We start from the raw sequence: 21885 nt of genomic DNA, 5'->3' as shown, positions 1-21885 counted from the left end.
GTATATGCATTTTCTTCGCTTCAATGGAAAAAATAATATCTAAACAGCAATAGACCCATGAGAAACAAACTTTGCGTATTAAAAGCTACCGTCTCTTAGCATGCACCTATACATCCTTTTGTTTGTGTGTGTATACCTATTTATGAAAATACACACATTTTGTGAGTTTGGTTGTTTTATTGCTTTTGGCCAACTGCAAATGTACATGTCCAGTCACTTTATTTCCCATTTTGATTATAAGACATTTTCTGTTTGATAACAGGAGATTGCACAGAGAAATAGCATCTGACAGTGTGCAAATAAAATACCCGTCCCTTTGTCAGACAGGTTTACAGTCACATAAAGACACACAAAAGGAGTGAAAACAACTGCACAAATGCAGGGCAGACATAAATCTTGTTTGAGCAAAGCTGAAAAGTATAATCTGACTCCTGGAATAAGCGGGAAGAGAGAGAACCTAATGTTTTGAAGTGTCCTGTGCAGGAACTAAGAGCACATCATTCACTTATACTTTCCATTGATTAGACACAGTTACGGGAAAGGCACTCGGGTTTGGCATCTTTCCCTGTGCTTAACAGGCGCCAAAGGTGACATCCAGGGGGACCCCAGCTGGGGTTCCAAAGTGCCTAACCACTTACACTGGCACAGAGCTGGATGTTTATATTTTTAAGCTCTAAAGCTCTACACAAATAGGCCCAAGATTTAGCGAGGACACAATAATTGCTTTCCTTTCAACAGCAGGTGACATATTTCCCACTGAGAAAAATATAATCCTGCTGCTTTTAGTCATAACAGGAGCAACAGGAGAAAAATAGACGAGGAAGTGGGAAATGTCACCAGTTGTGTCTTGGAAAAGCTGTTTGCAGGCATGAGCGAGCCTCTAAGTACACAAAATTAAAACATTAATTGACAGGTCTAAGTTATAGCTTATTGTCCATGAACTGCAAGCCCCCAAATGACATTATTTAATAATTAACTGAAATTTTCCAAGTTCAGAGTGTGGTGTGAACTCTTTACTGCTCCTTTTCGTTGCCGATTTTGCCCTGAGTAGCACCCCCGCCCCCTCAACTGAGCAGGGACAATGCACGTGCCCCGGGCAGCATGAGTACAGGCAGCAGCTCCACAGGCTGGTCCGGAGAGAGGATGAGCATGGAAAGGGCTTTGACACTGCATTTCACATTTAGCAATGCAGACACATGCTGTTCTACCATTTTGATCCATAGCAATAATATTTAACCTATTTTACTGCATATCTGATATCGTTATCCGACTGCATCCCTTTCTCTGTTGTTGTTCATGTAGACCCTGAACCTGGAGTTAATTTCGAAACTCAGTGCTATCTCCAAACCCAGTTAGACTGAGGTTTTCCTCTAACCTTGGGGTGGCCAAGGCAGGAACTGTGCCTTCATATGCCGGTATAGCTGGACTCCGTGTCTGATTGCCTCTCTGGGAGCTTATATATGCTGATGAAAATAATAATGTAAATTGGTGGTAGGATTGGTGAAATCTAGCCTAATATTGTGCTCCTGTGTCACTGGAATTGCAGTGCTATCCACTGGAAACAGCCTGGTTTACAAACTTTCCCAAAGCTTTGAGGGGATGCAAATAATCAGATGTCATTGTGGAACTACTTAGTGTTCCCATAAAGATTATGAGTTAGTAAATGCTTCTGGAGTTTGCAATCATGTTCAAGAATTTCCTCTTAGTGGATATCAGCATGTGTCTCATATCTTTGGTGTGCATAACCATTTTCAGATAAAGCAGTTGTAGCATAGCAATGCTATAAATTCAAATTAGATGAGGAGGAAATCCTCAGAACTCCCAGGAGAATAGTACATCTCCACGCTTTTCCAACTCCAAGCTACATTTATGATGTACCATATCTGTTAAGAGTTGAATGCTGCCTTTTTTGAAACAAAGGTTTTCCCCATGTAGCACTAATCATAGCTAAACGAATAATTACTGATTTGTGGAAAGCAGAAAACTCTGCCTTGATTAATAACTTAGTATTAGATTTGAAAGAAGAAGCTCTAATCAGGAGCATTTTAGGAGAAAAATAATCTAAAGGTCTTTTTCATCAAAATTTAAAAGATAAAACAATTCAATATGGCTTGGGATCTATCAGCTGATACATCTTAGCATAGGCAGTACAATCTGTCAAAGCAGCAAAAAATCACTTGTTCCTGAGACGTCGGTAGAGCTGACTGCATAACCCTCTTTTGGAAAGGGCCTCTCCAATCTTCAAGACCGTAGGATTAAGTCACTGGATCCTAACTAAATACACACTGTTTGAATTAGCTTATTTTTCATACACGTGCGTGTATGCATAATGCACATACATACTTGGCATGTTTCTGATGCCAGGTTAGGGAGATGAATGTAATCAGACTAAGGGACTGGAAGGACTGAGGACATCTTCCTTTCAGCCACAGTCTTGCCGGAATGACTCAGAGAACATGACCTGTTCAGTGACTCAGTTTCCCCCGGCACAGAGATCAGCCCAATCATCTCTGTGAAATTCTTCACTCTTTTGGCATCGCAGGAGAGCCTGCAATGTTTTGCAGTCTGAAATGGCAGACTTATTTGCCTTGTCCTAATCCTCCCCTTGCCCCGTATTTACTTTGTGGCTAGACAGATACCCTCATATTCAGCATGTCCTTCTGGCCCCAGGCATCTGATGCATGAATGCGAAGTAATACAAGGGGGAATTCAGCTATCCACATAAATGATTGTGTCTTTCAAATATGTACAGAGGAGGGGTTTTTTACCTTATGCGGTATGAATACAAGTATCAAAAGAAAGGAATCTATACGCTGGGCTTCCTTGCCCTCCCCCTCTCAGAAAGAGAAAAGCAAAGCTGTGGGATACATAGGAAGGAAGGGGGAGACAGATTTGAAAATTTACCAACAGTCTAGAGGGATTTCAGAAATCTCCAAGGGAGCAGAATGAGCACATTCTCATGAAAATCTCATTAGGTGCCTATCTGCATCTTTAGATGTTTAAAAGCCCCATCTAACCCTGTGCTGTTTTATTTCCTTTGTGATTTGTGCTTTTCCCTTCAACAACTGGAGCGACACAGGCAAGAGTGGCTGAACTGCAGATTTGAAAATTTACCAACAGTCTAGAGGGATTTCAGAAATCTCCAAGGGAGCAGAATGAGCACATTCTCATGAAAATCTCATTAGGTGCCTATCTGCATCTTTAGATGTTTAAAAGCCCCATCTTACCCTGTTTTATTTCCTTTGTGATTTGTGCTTTTCCCTTCAACAACTGGAGCGACACAGGCAAGAGTGGCTGAACTGATAGACCCAGGCCATACCAAGCTGAGATACGTTTGTTTAAGTGAGCACTGCAGGCTTGGGTGTAATCTGAAATCCTACCCTGAACATCCTCATCGGGAGAGACTACAGCAGGACAACTTATTGGGATGCCAGGTCTAGAGCCTTTTCTGCAGGAAGGCTGTTTTAGCCACATCCCAGGTGCATGAAGGAGGCTTTCTCCATAAGGCCCTGTTCCTTCACTGGTACTGCAAAAACTTCTGGTTGAACAATTTTGTTTTACAAGACTCAGAATTATAAAGGGTGCTTGGAAGAAAGAGAGGTGAGGCATGAGAAATGACTCTGTTCACCAGCAAAACTTTTGAGCGCTTCCTTACAAGTCTCCAACCATAAAGCATTGAGGCATCTTCCTGCTGGGAGTGCATGCCGTGCTTTCATAGTGTGCCACCATCTCCACATCCAAATAGTGAGTTTGTGACACTTGACTTTGTGACAAAATTTCCTTTGAGTCCCGTACAACCAGAGGACAGTACTGTTGTGCAGTGAGGATGTTTGATACCCAAACAGAAACAGTTGGAAAGGAGAAGAGGAGGAAGGTTATTATTTAGTGTAAGGGGTTTTTCTTTCAGAGGGGGATTGCTGAAGTACACGATATGCATTTATATAGAAGTAATTTGAAAGCTTTATACTGACTAGCTTCCTTTTGTTCTTAAAGCTTTTGTAGATGATTTATGAAAAGTGTTATTTCTATTACTCAAGCATATGAAAAGAAGCAAATTATCTTATTACATTATGTGGACAGCCAAAAGAAGAGTTAAATGGACCATACGACTTTCTCTTAAAACATTAATTTTCTTGTGTTGTATTTAATTTCCTTGATAATGAAATGTTCACAATAGCCACTGGGTATTACTGTATGAAAGATAAATTAGATCGTTCCTGTTAGATGTAAATCCTCTTCTAGACTTGTCATCAGGGTATGATTACTGTAAATTTCTCTATACATGTGAAATGCCAATCCCTGAAAACATTTCCTGTTGGAAAACAAGAGATTTTCAGAGTCTTTTCATTTAAATACTGTCAAGTTGATGGCTATGGAAATGCTTTTTAAATGAATGATTAAGGACTCTATCTAAAGTTTGAAAATTGCTTTTCCTCCCCTGAATAAGTTTAGTTCTGCAGTATCAATGAGACTTGCAGATGCTCAGCACTTTTCACAGCAAAGCCACGCAAGATTACATGAGTACAGCTGAGTGGATCCAACGGTTCAGCTTTATGACTGCCTTGATGTCCGTAACACCTTAAAACCATACTTACGTGGTAGGCTTCTCTTTATGTGAGAAGTGAGATCTGAGAAGTTCCTACCATTTCTGCAGGCTTCCCGTGGGAGCTGGATACCTGCGAGACCTGCCCCACTGCCGCTGTACGAACTGCCTGCCAGGGGCTCTGCCGTGGCCTAAGCTGTGAGACGGGGCAGAGCCTTCAAGACTCATCAACCTTTTCCATAATAATTCATGAAATGCGTGTTAGTGTAGATGATCAAGATTTGAAAGGGAACGCATACCTAATTCTTTAGCGCCTTCTGGGCTGGAAACTCTCTTAACTTTTAAAGTTTCTTAAAGTTGGTATTTTTTTTCTCCTGTGATTTAATATAAGCTCAATATTTCCGACCTAGAGTATGCATGCAAACATCTTAAGGCTTATGGAAAGTAATCTAAATCATCAGCCCTTGTGAGGATCATACAGTAAATTGTCTGTGATTCACTCATGGAGCACCTACACAGTTCAGATGCAGTATTTCAACCCTTCTGTTGTATATAAATTATTGCCACTAGTTTTGAATACTCAGAAACACGAGATGCTTAACAAATGCTAGATGACAGCAAGAGGTCAGTATGTATCAGAGTGTTTATGTAAAATAATTAGTATCCCCAAATGACACTTTTTTTAAAACTAGTTGTTTAAAAATCTTTTTGTCCAATTACTCTAAAAATCACCCATTAACAGTAGAGAGAAAAAACTGATTACGCTGTGTATCTCTTGTCTGTCTTCGTTTTGGACTGACATGCCCTCAGTTAATTCCATCAAGGTCGGCATGATTCCAGTTGAAGCTGACCCGTAACACCCTTACACACGGGAAATGGGATGTCAACTTCGTGTGAAAAAAGAATGCTTTTAGGTACAGGATTGATATGTATTCTGTTTTAATTTGTCCTCTGTGTCTCAGACCAGTGACAACCAAGGCTTCTGCAGGAAATTGCGTATATGTCTCTTTCCCAAGAGAGAGATGCAGTATCTAAACATCACAAAGTCAGCAGTAGAGCAGCAGGTACACTAACATGACTTAGCACTTGTTGCCATAGATTTTCCAGCTTATGATGATAAAGATCTTTAAAATGTAATTCAGTTAAATATTGTACAGGACTTTTCCAGTAAGCTGCCATTAGTGACAAGAATTAGATTAGCAGAAATATAGGTTTATGCTTATGTTCTCACTGTTAATTCACATTAAGTTCCCTGGGGACTGAAAGATTCATGTTTAAGAAACACAGACAGCTAAGTATTTCACTTGCTATTTCACACATAAAATTGAGGGCATTTTTAAAGTTACATTTTTGAATGCTAACTGGCAAGACAGTGTATAAAACAAAAATCTATCATGTAATCTGAATTGTCACTATATATCCTGCGTAGAAGCCGACAATGAATATTTATCTAAACAAGTATTTTCAAGCCTTTCATGCTACAGTTTGTGTTTGTTTCAGTCTTATTTGAATAAACAGAATGTTTTGCAATAACTGTAACAAATATCTCTAGGCACATAACATTTGAGATGGATCTGCAATTCAGTGCAGCAATATTCAACTGCAGAAAAATAATTAGTGTTAACCAGGAGCTAAATTACAGCTTTGATTTCACTGGTACTGTATTGTACCTGTGAATTCTAAAATGCTGAATGAAATTAAAGGTTCACTTTAATTTTTATGAAAGGGAAATAGATTCTCTTTAAATTGAGTAGTGTCATTATATTTGTTTAGCATCTGCTGTACGTGGCATACTGAAGTTACAAGCGTTCGGAAGACAAAACATTAATAATGTGTTAGACCTCTTATAAAAGCAGAAGATAATAATGATAATTAATACAATTGTTATATGCAGGAATTGAAGGGGGAGTTCTTTGCTTTGTTTGGAACATAAGTGAGGAGTTAGAACTACCAATTTCTACTTTATGAAAACCTTTATGTTATGCTCAGTTACTCCTACACATTAAACTCAACAATTTGCATCCACATTCACCCAAGTGCATCATCTCCCTGCTCCACGTCTGACTACAGGTCAATAAAGGCCTCCCCCAAGTCCCCTTCTCCATGCATTGCAGCCACTCTGGGAGCATGGCTCTAGCTCTCAGCTTTCCATCAAAGCAACCTTTTATACTCGCCTTCCTCGGCTGGTGCACAGCTCTCTCTGGCTGTCAAAAGGACACAGAGGCTGCTACACGGCCACTTGAAACATGCCTGTCACTGAGGGAAACTGAGGAGCTGGAGCACTGCGCTCATATAAAAATCCATGCCTGCAGGGAGCTGTACCCAAGCAGCAGTCTGTTGTGTCATTCTGCATCCCATTTAGTCCACGTATGCTCTAATCTTGCCAATGCATCTAATCGCCACTACTGCCCCAGACAGATATGTATGTCTGTAAGTGTTTATAGCATCGGTAGGCATGACAGGGTTGGAGTTGCAGCCCAGCAAGAACCTGTGCTGTCAGTGCGTTTGTGCTTTCTGTTCCATTGAGTTTACTGAGAATTAGTGGATATAACTAAAGGCACTGCTTGGGCTTAAGTATTTAACAGGCCTACACAACATAAATGCATGCTTGTATGCTGTTTGCTGACACAAATGTTCCAGTTCTTATTCCCTTTCGGGGACTTTATAGAGCTTACCATTAAAGTGAAACATTTTCCTTCCACTAAATCCACTTTCACTAAATCCCTGGTATACTTAAAAGTTTATCTCCAACCAGTATCACATGATGCCGTCTAGCCTATACACCACTTAGGAAATGCCAAACTTCTTATGATTAATCCCCCAGAAAGTCAGGTTCCATAGTGTGCTTGCCTGTCCTGTGCTGGGACTGTGAGCTTGTCTTACAAGGGGCAACAGTCGGTGGCTGTCAGAGAGCTGCAGCAGTTGGGATCAGAGCTCCTTATGGGAAAACCGATTTGCAAAACTGTCAGGGAAGGTTAGCTTCTCACACGCATTGAATTGAATTGTTACCTACAAGAAAATATATTGAAAATTTTAGAGATTTTTTTTTTCATTTGCACAAAAAAATACAAGCAGGGCCAATCCTGTTCTTATTTTTTTGAATCTCTCATGGAAACCAGTGGAAATTTTGGCTGAATAAACAGCGTGATTCAGGCCACAGTTTACAACCGATTCATGCCTTAGAGTCCGTTGTGTCCTATAATCAATCAAAACCCTAAGTTGAACCTGCAAGCCCTGGTAATGACAGCTGACAATAAATGTGCTTCACGTAGAGCACGAGCTGACAGCGCTCCCTACGAGCACGGCTGCTGGTTTTGTTTATCATAAAACTATAAAAATGCAAAGGTATATTTGTGTGTCAGCTTCTGACTTGTTTCTTTTTTCTCTATACAAACACAGAGTGAAAAAGCAAACCAATGAACGGGGGACTTTTAGGAGCATATTTACTTGCATGTTCCATCATTTATCTGTGTGTGTATGTTTGTGTATCATATAGATGACATGGATGATGTAAGTCAGAGTAGTTCCACTGAATTCAGCATGCCAGGAAGAGGCAGAGTGCTGGAAGCAGCTTCTGAGATTTCCTGAGCGTTGCTACATTTTTAATGCTGAGATAAATTTTTCTTGACTATAGATATGCATGTGCGAGGCATTGCAAGCAGAGTCGTCGACACAGAGATTAATTTTCAAAATGTGCTATAACGAGTTCCCTCCTCTGTCTGAAAAAGTTTGTGGCTAGAGCACAGCATGCTGGCAGGCGGGCGAAAGAGGGATGGCAGGAGAAAGCAAGCGAGACCTGTCTGGAAAGGAGGTCTTGGTCTCTGGCGCTGCGCATCGCCTTCTCTCTGCTCATGTCCAGTTTCTCTGTTTTCTGTCCATACAAACCCTAAAGGGTTGATAATTTGGGTTTTGCTAAACCCCGGGTTACCCTTGTACTTAGAGCAGGGGACGGAAGCTGGAAACCCTCAGAACTTTTTCTCGCCTTGTTTTGTCCACTGATGTTTGGACATATTTTGGGATCATCAGATTGATATGCCTATAGCATTGTGTTGGATTTTTACGTTACATTTATGTATTTTATATAGAATCACAGAATTATAGAATAGTTTGGGTGCATATATGTGTATATATGTGCATATATATAATATTTTATATTTTTTAGTATGGACTTTTTGAACTGATGAGCATCTACTGCTTTGTTATTTAGTTTGTTTTTAAGTAGAAATAAAACTATATGAAGATACATTTGATTTGTGTGTGTTCCTTCTCAGAAGTTGCCAGAATATACATGAGGACAAGTGATAATGAAGCAGTGAAAGAAAATGATAGAAAAATTCAGGTCCCAAGGTATTTGTTGTTAGGATGGATGATAGCGGTTATTCCAAATGAGTTAACAAGTCTGATACATACTGAGAATGAAGCGTCTTTATCTGTGAATCCCAAACGTCTGTAATAACCTTAGAATTAGATTTCCCCAACTCTGCAATAGATCCCATGAATGTTTCTCTATCCTTGTTCTAACTCCTTGTCTTCTTTAGTCAGTGTGAGTCACGTGCAAGTGCCATATGTCTATGCAAGTCAAATGCCTCCAACCAGCAGTTCTTCTGTGTGTTGTGGTTGATTTATATTCATAAAAAACATCCAAGAAATGATTCAGAAATTGTAATTACCTGGTAATGTCAGAAATTGATTAATTAAATGCTCCAGTGTTTACTCTGCATCTTTACGGCTGCTAACATTTCTGGGCATTTTCTTACAGCATCAGTGTCTTTGCTGGGTGAAGTTTATTAATGTAAATTGGATTTGACATAAACAAGACTACAGCTAATTATTTCATGTAAATATGCACATTGTGTAGCAGCAAACTCATAAAATCTGCACATCTTCTTGCACTCATTTTTCGTGACTCTGAATGTCTGGTTTAGCTATATAGCAAATTCCTATTGCCCTAAATAACACCGACGCCTTTTCATTTGTGGAACTTCTGGGATATAAACATTTCTGTCACACTGACACCTCCTTAAGTTACACATAGTCATCAATAACTTTGAACAACCGGGAACTGTCACACGTACCACTATGCTAAGCTTCACTTTGTATGTTCATTTTGTATTTCAGAGATGTATATTGTATTGTCATTGTATATATTGTATATACATTGTAGATATTGTATATACAGAGATGTTTTATACTGACTGAGGACAAGAACTTTCCATATGCTGAGGTAACTGGGAGAGCAGCCCCAAACCTGCCCAGGAGACTTGATCAGGGCGCTGTGGTGCAACCTGTTCATCCATATCCGTTCCTCTTCCTGGCAAAAAGGCAGGTTTTGCCCGTCTCCCACTAAAATCCTTGGCTGCTGCAATTGCCTAGTTGATTTTTTTGGTAGTTTAGAAGCTCGAAGAGTTCTCGGTGCTTTGCCTTCCTCTGGGACTAGCGCGGGTGAGCGCAGCCCATAATCTGCACCATCATCTGCATCTGCTGCGGTTCCTGCTCCCTGCCTGTCGCTCAGGATCAGGCCCTAACCAGCCTGCCTGAACTTCATTCACAGTGAACTACACTCAGGATAGACAGGTATCCATGGACGCTCAGCCTTCATGCAGACTGATTACCAAAAGGATCTCCTGATTTGACCCCAAATACAAATCAAGGGCATCCACCTGTTGATGCTGTAGGACACACTTCTATATGATCTTGGGTTTTGTTCCTGCAGTGACAGCATGTACCTCTGATGTATTGTTCAATGAAGCTGTTAACTGGTGTTAAAACTCCATGACTTAGACAATGTCTAATTCAAACCTTCCTGGTATGATATCATCCTTTTCTATGTCAAGATAATTCTAGTAAATTCCAGGTAATGCTTTGTATTTGCTTTTACTGATTTATACTTCTTTCAGGGAAAGAAAATCAACTAAAAATAGCATGGATTTGCCTGTTGGACAAAATGTCCAGTTTCCTTTATTTATACAGCCAAACAGAATAATTTGCTCAGTATTTAGTAGAAATGACAAAACTTCCATAGCCTTTATTTGCATAGAGACTTTTAGGCCCAAGGAATGCTAAATTTTTGGAGTAAAAGGTATTTTTACAAAAAAATCTGTCAAGTTCTAGACACGTTCACTCTACTTACTCACTCCTGCTGTCCTTCTTTCTGGTTTTAGTTCTCTCTTCCTCTTGCATTTCATCCATCTTCTCGGTTTCTGACTTTACTCCCCACTGTCTTACTTTATAACCTATCTCATTTTGAAAAAATACTCCAGTCTGTCAAATAAGCACATATTTTTTAATGGATCCCAGTTTGAAATTGTCTGTCCAAGTGACTATTTTCTGTAAAATATTGTTTTCATCTATCATCTGTTTGATCTTAGGAATTTATCCTAACACTCACCTACTTTATCTTGGGCTCTGCTTCATTGCCCTGAAAGAGGACAGCTGTCATACTGTTTTATAAACTGACATTTGTCCATTAACCTAGCTGTTGCTTAAACCACTAACTGCTTTGAAAGTTAGGGGCCAGAGTATTAAACTGATGTGAGATCCAGTATGTTGGTTTTTACCACTGCCAGAGATTTTCAAGGCCATGGAAAACATGGGCATCTGCTGGAGCTTCTCCATTTACCTTGATCCTGATGGCCTGGGTTACAGACATACAGCCCCTAGGCCTCTGCTTAGTTATCTGGTTTTGGTGAGGAATCAGGACACTGAGAAATCATGTACCTTTCAACTGAAGCTGTGTGTTCTCGCTAGGGGATAGCAGGCATCCCTTCGAAGGAAAGGTCTTACAAGGGAGATGATACAATGTTGTATTACTATGAATTTTGCAGCATCCTACGAGATTACAGCACTCACTTGTATCAAAAAAAGGCAGAACTCAGCAGATTCAGTCCAGCTGAAAGCTGCTCTGCTATTTTTCTGCCTGAATCTGTCATCAGGCTTCCCTTTGGAAAGCTGAAACATACATTTTTGTCTTTTTAGTTTCACTCCTTAGCATCATGGGGTAGCAGCTAGGAAGCTCTGGGATTCTTTCCTTCATCCCCTGTACCGAGATACTTCATTGGTTTACTGCAAATCTACTTTAATGTTATTAACCTCAATTAGGCCAACTTTTTAGCTTTTTCTCTTCCAGAATTTAAGTCCAGCATCATTGCTATCCTCCTACCTGCTATGACTTATCCTTCATGCCAAGGCCCATGGAGGTTGTATAACTGACATGTAAAACCACTGTAACCCTTAAAGGATGACCAACTCAAAGCAGCCAAGCATCTGGCAATCTGAATGGTGGCAGTGGTTTTCACCAAATCTGTTCTTCACTTTCCAGCTACTGTCTACTAAGCCAGGGAAGAGCCCTCGCAGAATACTGGTCCGTACATCTGTCCTGCACACGCCTGCCTGAGCCATGAGATTTCCTTGTAAAAAAAGTCTTACTGGAAAACAGCAGGTTTTATAAGCTGGTGGAAAATAACGTAAAACTACAGCATTCTCCATGGCCCTGTGTGGGAAGAACACTAACATCAGGTGTCACTGAGCAGCAAAGTACCCACATCGTTATCGCAGAGCTTCTTTGGGGACAAACTGGCAAAAATTCAAATGCAGTGGGGCTCTGGATGCCAGCTGCAAATCTGGATAGTGTTCCTCTGCGAACTATCTCTGCATCCCTGTATTCAGAGTGCACAGGGGTGCAGAATCTGTCCATTAGCTAACGAGCTTGTGCTATTTCAGGCTTCATTAAACTCTGCTGTCCTCTGTGGATAGCGCCACTTAATAGGGTGCAAAACGGAAGCCAAGCAGCAGCAGGAGGAAAACCCAGCTGATTTTTTACGAAAACAACTGGCTTCAGATGAGTCAGTAAATCAGTTTTAATCACTGCAGCTGAGATGTAGTATGAACTGTTCACTGAGGCTTGAGTGATTTTGGACAGTTAAGAAATTTGCTCAACATATTTATTAAAATGATCATTACTGTTTTTACCATAATGGTGTAATGCCATGGTATGTGCACGAAGGCTCTTGCCAGCCTTCTGCTCCATTGCAGATGCTCTAAATGTACACTTTCATGCCAGTTGTTAATAAAACTGACAATTAAAATAACATGTTGAAATCAGGTAAGAAAATAATAAATCAGCAATAATGGCAGTTTTAAAAGATCTTCTTTTCTTAAGCCGCCCAGTTTAGCTTTTATTGCTATTTAGCACCAAAGGTGATCTGTCTAGCCAAGTGTGGTATTGAAGGGAGTGACAAAAATATCTAATGCAAAGAGGTTTTATATTTTTTATACCTAATTTATTTTTAGTGTGCAGCTGAGTAATGTTGTATAACAGACAGCTCACTCAAATCCTCAATTATAACGCTTTCAGACATGCGAAACACATAGTCCAGACAAGAATACACACATATATATATATGCTCTTGGGCTGCTGGAAAAAAGCCTATTTTCTATCAAAGGTTTATGCAGCAGGATGATAACAAAAATAAATATTTTACAAAAGTTATAATAGTCTCTGAAGGCACTTTCCCTAGATCTAAAGCTTTACCCCAAGGCACTCTTCCAAGATCCTTCAAAGATGACTTGTGTCTCTCCACTTAGTGTAACAGCTTAGATCTCCCCCTCATGGGTCAATCCCATCCACTCTTTGCTTTGCTAACATCATTTCCTAATTGCAACAGTCTGCTGTTTGGCTGCAGACAGCTTTGTTGTTGTTTGATTTCTAATAACCTTCCCCTGTGAAAATACGACTTTCCACATTGTAACAGATGATTGTGGGCTCTTTATGTAGTTCCCTGTCTCCAGGGCTGGACGGCTCCAGATACTCGCAGGAACTTGTCTGTACATTTATCAGGTTGTTCATTTACTGTTTTTCTCTAGTCCCCAGTGACAAACATCCTCTTCTGTGAAGCACAAGGGCCTGAATCCACGCTGATGTTTTCCTGTCTGGTTTCAAATACAAATACTAGCAGAGTCAAGGGGTAGTGTTGCAGAGGACTGCATTAGGGCTGTCTGCTCAGCGTCCATCCCAAGTGAACCAGGAGTGGTGTTAGATGTGCCAGGGCGAGAAAGGGATGCTTTGGGCTCTGCAGGGCTGAGTATGACTTTTACCTCCCAGCCCTGCTTCAAAGCCAGTCGGCAGGAAGATGAGTGCTGGCCTAGGCTCTATCCCAATTTCCCTATTTTCTGCACAACTCGGGCATCTCAGCTGTGCGCCCAGGTCGTACGCTGGGAGCTTGCTCAGGACAGGCAAAGCAGCGGCAGGCAGGGCAGCTGCCGTGTCCCTGCATGCCCGGTTGAGGCGTTGTGTGTTTAGGAGAGCTGGGGTATCACTGCCGCGGGATGGCCTGGTCCCACCGCAACGCCGCCCACCTCCCAGTGACCACTGCCCAGTAAAAGCTCCGAAGCACATGCTTAACTTTTAGCACATGAGTAGCCCTATTGAATTAAGTACGTAATCAAGTGATTTGCTGGATCAACGACTGTATCCTTAATCCTTTTCACATATTGCTAAGCTCTTTAAACTCTCCTTGATACCAAGCTGTGCAAGTTCCTTAAGAGAGGCAGAGACAACATGCTATTTCTTCAGCTTAAATTTATCGAGCCTCCAGCTTTCAGCGAGGGACTCCTGTGTCATAAGCCTAAGGTTGCCCTAAGGGTTTGCTCTGTAACAATGGATGGGAAAATGTTCTGTGTGCTGTATGATTTTTGATACCCTGCCCAACACAACAACATGGATATGCCAGAACAAATACCCACGTAACCAACCAAAATACCGAGCAGTGGATCCCGGGCTGCAGTGGAGGCACTTCATTTCCTCTCTTCCCCTTTTTTTCCTGACAGCCATCCAGCTAACAAAGAAAAGAAAAAAAAAAGCAAAACAATTAAGCATTGCAAAGTTAGCCATTTAGTTCTGTCAAAAAAAATACTTAGGTATATTTGTAGGCTTGTGCTTCAGCTCAAAACAGTGATAATTTTGGTAAAGCAATTCTCTAATGCTCTCTAAATTAGGTGAGCTGGTATGTGACATTTGCATACCAACTTCTCCTGGATGCCAGAATCTACACAGCTGTTAGAAAGATTTTCTGTTGCATTTAAACATATTACAGAAGGTTTTTTCCTTAAAACAGTGAAGTGATATAGCATCACAGGAGACTAAACGGAGCAGTGAAATCCTCCTGGCTGGAAGCTCTCTAATTGAGAAGAAAGGGGACAGGTTTCATCCATTATTCTTAAAAGGATTTTTAAAAATCGCTTTTTTTAAAATCATGGACTCCTTGGTAATCCTACAAGTTGGGAGGAATCGCTGGAGGTCAGAGCGGGGCTCAAAGCGGGGCCAACGCAGCTCAGGCTGCTGAGGTCTAGTCCAATTGTGAATAACAGCATGGATGGCAATTCCAGAATTGCTATATAATATCATCAGATTTATAAAAATACACTAATTTGGAGCCTCCAACTTCAGAATAAAAATGCTGCATAATTTCGGAAATGTTGACTTGGCCTTACACAGCCTTACCCCCTCCTGTTTTGCAGGTGCTCAGTGTTCAGCCTAGTGGAAACAGGGAGAATTGTCAGCCACTTTTGACACCCTGGGGCCACTGCTTTCACAGCCTTTCTCTCCTATTTGATTGAACTGTCTTATTAGTATCTAGTATAAGAACCATGGTACCATCTAGTATAAGAACCATCATTTAGGTCATGTCTACCTAAATGATTCTTATCCTTCCTTAGTTATTGGACCCTGTCTCTGTTTTCATAAGGAAAAGGTATTTTTCGTACGTATGTTTGGGTCACTTGGATCCTCCGTCCAATAATGCAAACTCCTGAAAATGACGCTCTGTGTAATTTTTCAGACTCGACAGTTAGCCATGCTACTCAAAGCCTACATGGTGCAAGCGCTGCTATGACAGAGCTCCAAGGAAGCTACAAAATATTTGTATTACTCCTCTCGATGTGATCTAGTGGGTACTGAAAAGTGTCAGTACTTTACTAAACTGTATATATAGTCTTTGTGAAAAAGTATGATTACTATAGAGGTGTTTTTCCCCAATTTTATGCTTTCACTGGATGTGCCAAGTTATTCTAAATCACAGACTTGCTCTAAATCTCAAATCACTGTTTGCTATGTGCTTCACGTTGACAAAATGATAATACTGGGTTCTGATCCAGGGTTTGCAGAATTTGGCTTATTGGGATAGCTGATAACAGAAAAGAGCAGAAACCTGGGCTTGGGAACAGAGACCTTGTCTGAAGCAGACGGCTTGCTTTGGACACGGCTGGCAGATGAATGTGCCATAGCAGCATAGAAGAAAGGAGGTACTTCTAATCACGATGTTTCTGTGAAATCATGGCTGATTTTTTTACATCACTTTTGCACACTGACAGATTACCAACTCCTCAGTTGCAGGTCTTCAAAGAGAAGTAGAATAATATTTCTGATTTGCCACAGGAAAAACTTAACGTTAAGGCGGCAGTCATACAGGATAAACACATTGCTTTCTTTTTCCCCATTGTCTTTATTATGTCTAGATAATATTTTTGAGAAAATCACTTCAGAATGAGTTTTTTACATTATCATGGTGGAATTATGCACAATAAAACTGCTGATCCTATCCTTGCCTGGAGGGCAAAGTGCACTGATGAATAAATCAGGAACATTGTTTAATATTACATTAAAAAGATAGAAAGGTATTAATACTAATTTATACCAGGTTCACTGTAGTAAAAAAAGCCAGCTTGTTTTAAAGAACTTGGTACTGCGACTAATCATCGTTATACATTTGTACAGTATACTTTTTCTGAACTGTAATATATGTGTATTACAGTATGACTTGACTTGTATTGGCTTAGAAGCAGCTTGCTGCTTAGTTGACATGGTGTACTCCAAGTAAAATTCAACTCAAGTCAAGTAACAGGGAGAGTAAGAGCCACTGGTGAAGCAAGCGTCTAATCTAAACAGCACTGGTATAAAAGCTATATTAATTCCACTAAAGTTCATGGCGTTTCTCAGGATTTACATTATTTAACGCTTTCTGAAAGTAAAATCTACAAGATATATCTATCTACAGCAGTTAGATTAAAATTTAAGCTTGGGGCAACCACAGAGTTTAATGGAAAGTTTCACAATACCCAAAGGTTTTCAAGCAACGCAGTTTGAACAGGGTACGGCCGAGGTGCATTTGCACAGGCTCCTGGGGAGCAGCTCCTTACTCTTCCTTCGTCTGTGCCAGGGACCATTTCTTTGTGTCACGACAAACTTTGAGGAACCACTCTCTCTCTCTCTCTCTCTCAGTCAGAACAAGAAAATAATTACTGTGGGCAGAAACACAGAATCACTTAGAACAATTCCAGTCCTGAAAAATAAAAATGTGCATTTCTATATAAATGATGATCATTAAAATCAGCTAACATTTATCTTCACCTTGAGAAGACATGATGATGTACTGTCCCTGTAGTACCTATCTCATATTCCTGGTCATGAAGATAAATGGCTGAGAAGAACCAACTACTTTGCAACAAAAATCCATATTTGTACACAAAACAAATAATAATAGTAGAGAAACAACCCCTAATACAAACAAGAACCCCATGAAGTGGTTTTGCGATGAGTCCAAAGCTAAAAAAGTGGAGCTATAAAAGCCGAGCTTTTGTCTCCAGAAAGTGAAGATGGATTCTTTCCGTATAGTACTCCAATACTTGTTATTTCCTGAAGCATGAGGTTGGAGACATATTTTTGCTTTGGTGAGATATTTCAGGAGAGTTATATTATTACTGATAGGTTTTCAGAATAATAGTAATGTGGCTGTGTTGGTACCGCTGACATATGAATATATCATATTATATCACGTTATTCTGTGGGTTCATTCTGAAATATTTTATATAAATAACACTGAAGTTGCCTTCCTCCTGGGAATGAAGTGGTATATTTCTATTACTGATGTATTTCTCTGCTGAGAATAAACATCATCTCTTTGCGTTGAGTTTAAAGAATAGGCTTCAATAAGAAAAGAATCCGAATTGTTCATCTGATCATGATTATTTATCAGAAATTCTCTCTAGACACAAATACAGTAGCTTCCATATAGCTGATATTGCAAGTTACAGCATCTGCAAAAGTTGAACTGGAAAATGATATAGGAGCTGAGTTATAGTTTCATTTTCAAATAGGGTACATGCTATAATATTTTTCATACCATCCATGAAATAAATATTTGAGTCAAATATTCAGTTCACTTTGATTTATAGCTAAAGTAAACAAAATGTGCACCAACACAGTGACTGAAGGTATTTTTCAGTCTGGATCCAGGGAAGATAATTCTGGGCTTAGAATATGGATATGTATTTATATGTACTCTAATTTATTTGTGCTGCTTGCATATCCTCACCGCCTTTTGTCTTCCCCTCAAATAATCTCTGAAAAGTGCATGGGGCTACTGCCCTGTTCACTTGGTATGAATCCAAATTTGGCTTTAATCTAGATTTTTACATCATTGTGATTTCTGTGCACATGGGATAACCTTGGGTACAAAATGAAAGTGGATGCCACAAACTGACTCTGACTGTCTTTTACTCAAAATTTTACAAATGCTTTGAGCATTGAAAAACTAACCTTTTAATCATTTTTCATTTAGGAATATATGGACTCAAACAAATACATAGAGCATTTAGTGACTCAGCTGGAAGAACAACGCTGGAATTTATGGAGGCAAGTACTATGCACATACGTATTTATTTATGTTGCTATTTTGGAAAAAATACTGCACTCCATAGTTTTCTTTCTTGAGTTCAAAGAAATGATTGGGTATTCAGTTTCTCCACTTTTTAATTCTTTGCGGACTAGCAAATCTTACCTAAGTGAAATAAGTAGGACATCACGCACGAGTTGAATCTTGCCTTTGCTCATCAGGGCAGTTACACACATGCACAGGTTTCTTCTTGTTCAACGTTCTAAGCAGCGGGTGCTAACTCTACTTCAGATTCTTTTAATTGGACTGAATTTAAGAAATGGTCTTATATTCTTGAGTATAAGTGTTTTCACTGAATGGCACACAAACTGTAGCCAAAAAAACAGCATAGCAGCATGAGAAATTGGAAATTTGGAAACTAAAATAAACACAGTTTTAAAACTTTGCAGTACTCCTGATAGTGCAGAATTTCTATTTCTTCTCTGTTCGTATTGCTCAGTGCAGGCTGCCCAGACTTAACTCTGGTTTAAGCAAAGCAGTGATTTCCACATGCTAGCGTGCAGCTAGTGGGTGTTTCTACTCTGCCATACAGCAAATGTGATAACTGCATGAGCACTTCTGAAGAGCTCCTCAAACTCTGCACCCCTCTGGTAAGATGGCTATAGGACCTTGCAAACCTCCATGCATTCGTCTGGTCCAGTAAATGTCGTCTACTCACAGGGGGAGGTTGTCAGCTCTTGCAAAAAGGTGCTCACCTCATTCCAGACATAGTTTCCTCTTTACAACAGCAATTTTATTACGTATTGTACTTCAGTGGTTTTGCTGCTGTGTTACTGCTGATGCCTTCATTAGGTAGGACGAGAGGTTGTGCATTGTTTGCATCTTTCCAAAATTTATCAGGCGTCATTCAGAACAGTGACATGATGGCAAAAATGTTATAGATTCTTTATTGTTATTTATTATTCAGCAGTACTGTTCTCTAGCTGTTGTTTCAGGGCTGTTCTGATATAAAATGGTACAGATAGCCAAGAAATTACCTAATCTTCAGAAGCCTCAGAAGTCTCACACCCTTAATGAGTTAATTATCTCTCGATCATTTTAAAATTAATTCTTCCAGACTTTTCATTTGTATAGAATTGATGTTATCACAGCTGGTCTAAAAAGATCTGCATGACAGCACTTTGCAGTATTTGCTTGTACTTTGTATTTTCAAAGTATTCAGTATCTATTTATTAACGACTCACTATCTCATATTTTTATAGTTACCAGCTAAACTCCTATCGGGATAACATTTAACACAGAGGAAATGGAATAATACCAGTGATGAAACTCATTCAACATTGACAGCCATATATATTTTTAAAATGCAATATTTAACTTTTTTTCCTGAGAGCGCTGACAATCCTTATTGATACATAGTCAAAGATAAAGTAATCTTCAAGGAATAATTTAATATCCATAGATTGAATCCTATTTCACCTTAGTTCTGATCAAGGAAGAAATAACGATCTGATTGTTCCGCTGAATGCCTCTCATGTACAAAAAAAAGTAGCTTTGCACATGACAGTACTAGTTGGTATGCATCTCACAACCTTCTTGGCCTATAGGATATAAAGTCGGATTACAGCATTTACAGTATACAGCATTTATGATATGGACTTAGTCTTATTCACAGGTAAAACTCAGAAAGATTGTGTTTAATTCTTCCTTTCTTTTAAAAGTAGTCAAAATAATTGGCACAAAAAATTGAAGTGTACATTTACGATTACAGAATTCAGGAGATTATTTTTGTAAGAATGAACATGATAACATTATATGTGGATGACACTACCATGGTTAAATATAAGTGATGAAAATCACTTATATTTACCATGGTTAAATATAAGTTTTCATCTTTTATAAATAAAAGATGAAAAAGTCTTTGAAAAGTAGCAGGGGTAGTGACTTTATTTTATTATGAACAGACATTCAGATGTGTTCTGAAAATTCAGTGGGTTTGGAAAACTGAAGACAGTAATTTATTTTTAATATTAATTTATTTTTAATATTATTTTTATGGGGTATTGGCATAGAAAGTTAAGACTTACAATAAGCACTACAAAATAAGCCCTTCTGGTTTTGCCGGTCTTTGAACGCTTTATTTCTCCCTTTTAAATCTCGAAGATGTTCCATGGTGAGGATTATGCTAATAGCTCGCACTACGCAGGGGCAGTACTAGGCTGTGTATAGCCAGCCAGATGTCCTAATAAATCAGCATAGCCCTCTTCTCAGAGTTCATTATGCTCTTGATTTGTGACTACCACGATTTTAACCCAGTGGGTCACTGGGTGCTGAACCTGACATTGACCGATAACCCCTACTTTACTCTAGGCAAGCTAATAAAAAAGACAGACACAAATTCTGACCATTTAGCTCCTTCAGCGTTACTTACAGCCGGGACAGATTTATAGCGGCCAGGCCAAGACAGAGGAGACTAAAGCCGATGTCATGGTGCGCATATCAATTTTACATTTCCTTTACATTTCCACACGTACAATGGGATCCTAAAAGACATGTGGGGGCAAAAATTTCTTTTCATTTTAGAGGATGACTGTTTATACACGGCATTAGCATCTGCTGTGGAACATTTATTGCTGTAATTGCCGTCCCAGGAGAACTGACTATGGTTAGGTCACGTTTTATAGCTTTCTACTAAAATAGACCTCTAGCCCAGCTTCAGATGTTCTATTCTTTAAAACCTTTGCAACAACGAGTGAAGGTACCTCACTAGTATGTGGAGACACAGACTTTTTTAAGTCTGTGTTTCAGCTTAAAAGTCAGTTCAGCTTTTCTTACACTGAACATTTTACAATAACTATTTTCAAATGAAGAATGGTGAAAATGATGGCATATTTGACTTGTCAGTGGTTCCCCCATTTCTCAAGTTTGAACAAAATAGATTTATCCAACGTGAGACAAATTTGACCCCTGTCTATGTAAATCACCAACATTTATCACTGGAGATGATGCACAATAATGGTTGTCCATCTCACTCTATCAGCTTGAACCAGAACACTGGATTATTTTAGATTTCTCTGCCCTACCCTGTCCGGAAATAATTTTACATAGGACAGAATTGGGTGAGGGGTGGGGGCTCCCCCTGCAGTGTTGTTTCTCACAGTCATTTAATGCTCTAATTCAGCTAATGAGTATTACTATGTATAATTTTTATGGCAGAATCACATGGACAATCAACACAAGAAGCAGAAATTTGCTCCTGCGGTCTTTGCTAACTGACCTTGACAGTAGATCATAATTTTTAAGTCTTGACACATAGATCAGTGACAGCAATTACTACTTCCCTTAACAGAAGAAAGAATTTGTATTTCAGCATAGGATGCTTGCCTAAATATGCAAGGGTCAGACCCTGGTCTTAAGACCTTTCAAGGGAATTTTATTAGTAGTGGTACTGGAACCAGGACCAAACCTTTAGTCTGTCTTGGTGAAAGTGTTAGGAAAGTTGCCAGGGAGGGGAACCTCAATCCATCCCACTCCTACCAGTTTGATGCCAGGGCCAGCAACAGATGCCCAGAGCCTGGAGAAGCATCACAGGTCAGCAGCAGAGCGCCTGAAGAGCAGCACAGAGGAACTCCAGCCAGTAAGACAGCTTCATCGGGGGCCCAACTTAAATGCCTC

General features: G+C 39.7%; 1 protein-coding gene across 1 annotated transcript in view; it reads left to right on the top strand.

Annotated features, from left to right (window-relative positions):
* The window catches only part of NCKAP5 (NCK-associated protein 5), a 398182-nt gene that overhangs the window by 95458 nt on the left and 280839 nt on the right, over positions 1-21885 (top strand). Inside the window, exon 2 of the mRNA XM_009325811.1 lies at positions 18157-18234. Coding sequence (XP_009324086.1) covers positions 18157-18234 — 78 coding nt within the window. The remainder of the gene's footprint in view (positions 1-18156; positions 18235-21885) is intronic.

This window comes from Pygoscelis adeliae, unplaced genomic scaffold (assembly GCF_000699105.1).
Source record: "Pygoscelis adeliae isolate BGI_AS28 unplaced genomic scaffold, ASM69910v1 Scaffold51, whole genome shotgun sequence".
Taxonomy (NCBI): domain Eukaryota; kingdom Metazoa; phylum Chordata; class Aves; order Sphenisciformes; family Spheniscidae; genus Pygoscelis; species Pygoscelis adeliae.
This window is presented reverse-complemented; position numbering and strand designations above follow the sequence as displayed.